Below are 6,540 nucleotides of genomic sequence, written 5' to 3' on the forward strand. Positions count from 1 at the left end.
GTTGAAAGCGGCAGGAACATTTTTTTACATACCAAAATAAATGTGGATATTGGTTGATAATATACTTTAGTTAACTGCGTATGCTTTTAAAATGCCTTTGTATGCTACTAAATTCAATATTTATAAATAATAAATCAAATTTTGATTATAAAATCGTAATGATTTTTTTGTAGTTTTTAGTTTAGGTACAATTATATTGAATTATTATTTAGTTTAAAACTTATTCACTAGAGATAATTACCTATTATTTAATTTATTAAACTTGTTATAGTTTTAGTGTCTATAGTGATATGCATCTCGTATGCAAAATGGTTGAATTTATTATATTCTTTAATAAAAAAAATATTTACTTATCAATTTAAATAGTACATTTCAAATTGTTATCAACTTTAACTAAAACGTATAAAAATAATATCACATAAATTATCCAGTCTGCAATAATTGTTATATCATGATGATAATAGAGAATATGAATAAATATAATATTAGTATATATATTATATAATATATTATACTAGTACTTAATCATAATAAGCAATATATATTATTATAAATTACCTATAGTAAACTTATAAGCAATAATCAAAAATAAATTTATAAAGTAAAAAAAAAAAAATTAATAACTATGAAATTTATTAAAAGTATAATAATTGTTTATTTATTCTTTAATTTATAATCCTATCATAATTAAAAATTAAAATTCATTAATTATAATTTTTATGATTCATAAACAGTTTTTAATATCGCTGTTATTGGACGAATCGATAATTAAGTAGTACCTAATCGAAATTAATCTACTATTCAAAATAAATAAACATCATATTTTAAATTGTAAGTATATAGTAGATATAGACTATACATAAATATTATAGTATTTATAATCAAGTTTGATATCATTAGAAATAATTTTGAAATATACATATATAAATGTTGAATTTCGCCAAAATTTATTAACATTATGTATAAAGCTTAAAAAAATATAAGTATATAAATTATATTCTATGTTATTAATTGTACTAATATCAAAATATTTATTTTTTAATAAATTCTGATGATGCTTTTTTCTGGAAATATTGATGATAAACTAAAAAAATACAATAATAATAATAATACATCATTACACTCCTCTAAAGTTTAGTAAATTCAATTTGAATTGAAATAATTAGAATAACTAGAGCTAAATTATTATTATTTTTTTGTTATTTTTAAATATTTTTCATGTAGTTTTGTGTCTTTTTATAAACTTAAGAAGAACATGCAATAAAAAAAAAAAACTATTTCGTTAATTTTTAATTTTTGGGATAGATGCCTACAAAATTTTTGGCAAACATAGTTAAATATTTTTAACTTTAGCATACAATAATTAAATAATTACTTGTGTTGGTGGAATCGATATTATATTGTCGAAACGATAATAAATGTCACCAACCAACTACGACCCATAGTTATTAAATATTAATTTAAAATTTTAAATATTAATTTATTTATTTATTTTTCTGAAAGACTATAATGTTTCAATCACTTAAAGAGATCTTACTTTTTAAATGCATTATTACATCTGTATGGAATATTATCACCAATATTCAGTTCAAACAAGTTAGGTCGCATATAACATAATTCTGAACCACTACCCAAATAATCAAAAGTCAAACAAATGTTATGACTCAAGGCTTTTTACTTTACATCAATCAAACTATCAGACATTATGAGGACACCAAAATATCATGTTTCGCATGGGCAAGAACCATCCGATAGCAGTGCCGCAAAAATCGCAAGGATAGCCGGGACAATGCCCCTGTAAAGAAGCCATTTGGTGTTAGTTCCAGGGCCCCACTTTCATGTGGATCGTTGTATTATATTCTCATTATGTTCAAGTAAAATTATACAAAAGTTATTAAAACATTTGTTTTTATACCATTATACTATTTTATTAGTTATTATTTTTATCAAAACAGGGCCACCAGATTGCACATATCTTATAATAAGGTATAATAATTAATAAAATTATTATAGTGTTCAATGAGTTATTTTTATATGTATAATTAGGATTTCCGGAATAAGCAGATAAGCTTTATAATCGCCACCCGTGATCTATGCAGGCATGCGGCTAGTCCTTTTCATTTTACCTCAGAGTATTGTCTATAATATTGTCTTAAAGATATACCTAATCCTATCAATTTTTAATTATATCAACGTTGAGGCAGTACTTCGGTGAAGCTGCAAAAAGAAAACTAAAAATGGAAAGAGAAAATAAAAACAAAAAAATTACTGGATCAATGGGACAATTTTTCTAAAAAAAAAAAAAATTGATAAATAGATAAATTATAAACAAATAGATATTGGATACATATAGTTTATAAAAATTATACTTATGTAAATAACTAATGCTATTTAATATTTAAACGATAAACTTAGTCTGACTAATATAGATATATTAAATTTTAAACAACGCCGTACATCTCAAATAAATTTGAATAAAGCAATAAATGACTTTGCTCATTTAAAAGCAAAAAAAAAATAAATTCTCATTCATAAATAACAATTTGGGAAAAACTATTAATATATTGTATATATATATATATATATATATATATATACTCGTATGTATGCAGTAGCGTACTAATAGTATTTAGGTTTAAAAAACATAAATTTGAAAATAAAAATAACATTGCATAGTCAAAGTTTCCTATTGTGGTAAAAATTAAATTTTTTATGTATAATTTCAGTAGCCTTATCGAATATTTCCTAAGTAAAATTGTTTTTTTTTCCAAAAAATTTTTCTAATCAAAAGACAACTAAATATGACTCGATACCACATCTCGAAAGTTTCTTTGAATTACCTCGTATTTAAACGCTTAAATTTTTCTTAAAATATCATTAATATTGCCTATAACAAACGCCTTATAAAGCAGGTGTGTGTGGGTGCCGGATGGAGCTCTCTAAACCATGCACTTACTAGTCTTTCTAGTCAACTTCGTTCTTTCAGGCTTAATAATAAAAAGTAAAAATATAAAAACAATTCATTACCAAGCAATTGATTCTAAAAAATTATTTTCCTATGACCTACTAGGCCCTTACAACACTATCCATCACATTAAAAATTCGCCCATCTTTCGTAATTCATTATTTATATATATATACTTAAAAATTTATACTTAATTTTGTAAAGTACAAAATTACATGTTAAAGTCTTTTAAATTATTAAATCATGAAATATTTATTGATTTATTTTTATTTCAAAATTATCATGTACAGTGAGGTTAAATAAATATAATTTATTTTTTTTTTAACCACAAAGTTACACAATTTTATATATTAATGTATCTATTAGGCACTACCTATAATTGGCATTCGTGCAATGTACAATCTATCATACGACAAACATCTACCATAATTAACTTGTTATCTATACCCCACATGCATTATAATATTATATTCTACAAACTATAAAAAATGGTAATTACATAATACAAATACAAATTATTTTTGAGTCGCTTGACAATAAATCATTAAAATGTTTATGAAATAAAATAGTATAATATTGTATAATAAAATAATTATAGAATAATATTATTAATTTAAAATGTTTAAATATCTAGCACTGCAAAATAAATGTCAATTATATTTGTTTTAATCTAACCGTAATCGTACACTTAACGATCCTGTATTGAATCAATATAAATATCATCGAATTTATAAATTGATTTGTACCGGGCTGTAATCAAATTATAGTAATGTAATATTTTATAATTCATCTTATCTATGTATTCTTCACAAAATTTTAATTTTTAAAATTGACTATAACGATTAATTTGATGTTTTACATCTTACTTAGTACACCGAAGATCACATTATACTATATTCAAAGTTATACGATAGACCACAGAATATTATACATTTTACATCGTACGGTAGTCGCATATCGCACGAATGTCTGTATGATTTTCCTATAAATCCTATTTTGACGAGGCGACTTATCCGTGTGCGTCTTACAACATTGATATTATTACGTAGGTGGTAAATTTGCGTTCAACAAAATCAATTTCGTATAACCAGCTTTAATATTTGAGATTGCAACGACCTATATCATCAAACACAACAGTAATCTGTGTTTGAACGTAAATTTTTAACGATATTTAAGCTTTTAAGCGAACTATGAGCCCCTTTACTTGGAACCACTACACGAGGTGAAAATGGTAAAATATTTTCACAAACCTTGGTTATGAGAACCTACCAATATAAAATACCTTATAATTATAATATAAAACAGTGGCATAGCCAGGAGAACAGAGTGGGCTTCACTGCTTCACAATGGATTACTGCAAAAATCTAAAATGTACTATGTCAAACTTCCATCCTAAAGAATAATCGCGTTTGAATACTCGTATAAGGATACTCGCATAATCCGCTTAAAAATTAAAATTTTGTTTAAAAACAAACGATCAAACACAGATGATGTTCTTACCTTTAGACTTTAAATTTAAATCGATTTACTTAAAATACATATTAAAGATACCTAACAACTCAAATTTATTTTTCCCAACGCAACTTCGCTATTTTTAAACCTAAAACAACTCGCGACGTTCTCTCGACGTTTACTGTAGTAGTATGTTTGAACTTTCAAACTAGCCGACTGAAAAATGCTAAACAATCACAGTTAATAAGTCAAAATCTGTTAATTTGATTTTAGAATTGAATATTTCAAAAAAATTAATTTTTTAACTAGGTAACGCCTTCGCACAAATACACCGAGGTGTGAGGTATGCAGTAGGTAATCATAAAAGTGTATAATATAACATAATTACAAACGGTCGACGTACACGGAATAGAGAGACGGCGGACGGAAGTCATTGTAATACGCCGAGTTTTCGGGTCTCTTCGACTTGACGATCGGCACGTGTTGTACGGGGTAAACGGACATGATGGTGCAACACCAGTGTACATAAATGATAATTATTGTCGGCCAATAATACTATGGTGTACGTGTGGGTACTGCGGAGATGCGTGTACGGTTCGCGAGCCAAAACGCCGGGAAAAACGGGACAGCGTTTCACGCGAACTCGGACGCCGGCCGGCGGTAAACACTTCGTACTTGAAATATCGGAAATGTTTTTGAAATCACCGTAGTTGTCGCGACGGCGGCACGCGTACACGGTGAACTGAACACGAGATCTCTCCGCGGGAGAGTATGGCGATCGCAATGCATTCGTATAACACAATACACACACACACACACACACACACACACACACACACAAACACACTTATGACCGAGAATCGGCGAGAGATCTAAAAATAACCGAGCCGCCCTACAATGTTATTACTATTATTATTATTATTATTATTATTATTATTATTACTTCATGCTGCGCGCCTCGACAGCAGCCGCGGCTCGTCGATCGGTCGAGACATGTAGTGCCGGCGTCATAATAATAATATTAAACTGTAACTTATAGACTATAGGCATTGGCGGATATTTGATTGAATTTTAGGAGGGGAGCTTAAATCTTTCTTTGCGTTGTTACAAAATATAGATACCTATTTAATACTTTGAAAAATGTTCAATAATTTTTGGGGGCTACGCCCACCTCCCAAACACCCCCCAATCCAGCCTGTGGCTATAGGAGCGGGGCTAGGTAAATTGAATCCGAAATACCATTTTTGTGGTAAACTGAGTCCCGAATTAATTTCCAAAAAAGCACATTTTCCTTCTCACTTTTACAGGCTTAATAGACTGTCTGTTATGTTAAAAAAACTGGCATGGTTAAAAATGTGCTTTTTTTGTTTTTAATATCTAATATAACTCACTACGTTATACATACAAATCACAATTAATTATATATAATATATAATATACAAATTCAAGTCAATTTTTTTTTTTTTATTATTTTTATTATTAGTTACTATTTATAGTTATTATGTACATGGTAAACATTTATTTGATATACTCTTAGCGAATTCAAATCTTGATATTTTTTGCAAATCGGTAATCGACAATCACTAATTGTTGACTAGTAACTACAAAGTACTCATTGAATGTAGAGACTTTATTTTTATATTTTTAAGTAGGTAGATTGTCATTATTTATAATTTATAAATTATTTTTTCGAAAAATATTATTACTCGGGACTCAATTTACCAAGCACGTTTAAGTTTTCCGGACTCAATTTACCTAGTCCCAATATCCATCCAATTATTTGGGACTCAGTTTACCACTCCCGAAAGAAGCTTATTGTTGTGGCATTGTTCGTCTGTATTTTACTGACGTCGCCTTCGATGAGAATATCGCGAGTCTCCGTCTCGACGGTCGCATGAATAAATCTAACGAGATAGGTATACACCGGTCAAATCCGTTTTTGTTTTCATAATAATAAGCGTAACTCACGCGCTTAGTAATATCGGCAATAATATCATGTTATTTTACTATTAAGTCCCTGCAATTTCCAAACTAAACTTTTAAATTATAACTTGGCCACTTAGGCATTTTAAAATTAAAATATAGAGTCATTTTGTTTTTACAGTACACAATATTGGTACATT

The 6,540-nt window shown here is 27.8% G+C and overlaps 1 protein-coding gene across 1 annotated transcript in view; it reads right to left on the bottom strand.

Annotated features, from left to right (window-relative positions):
• The window catches only part of LOC112592464 (calpain-A), a 45,315-nt gene extending 40,394 nt beyond the window's left edge, over window positions 1–4,921 (bottom strand). The window contains exon 1 of the mRNA XM_025336519.1: window positions 4,821–4,921. Within this exon, the coding sequence (XP_025192304.1) occupies window positions 4,821–4,921 (101 nt within the window). The remainder of the gene's footprint in view (window positions 1–4,820) is intronic.
• Between the last annotated feature and the right edge of the window lie 1,619 nt (window positions 4,922–6,540).

The sequence above is a fragment of the Melanaphis sacchari genome, unplaced genomic scaffold (assembly GCF_002803265.2).
Source record: "Melanaphis sacchari strain LSU unplaced genomic scaffold, SCAv2.0 Contig177_pilon_pilon, whole genome shotgun sequence".
NCBI lineage: Eukaryota > Metazoa > Arthropoda > Insecta > Hemiptera > Aphididae > Melanaphis > Melanaphis sacchari.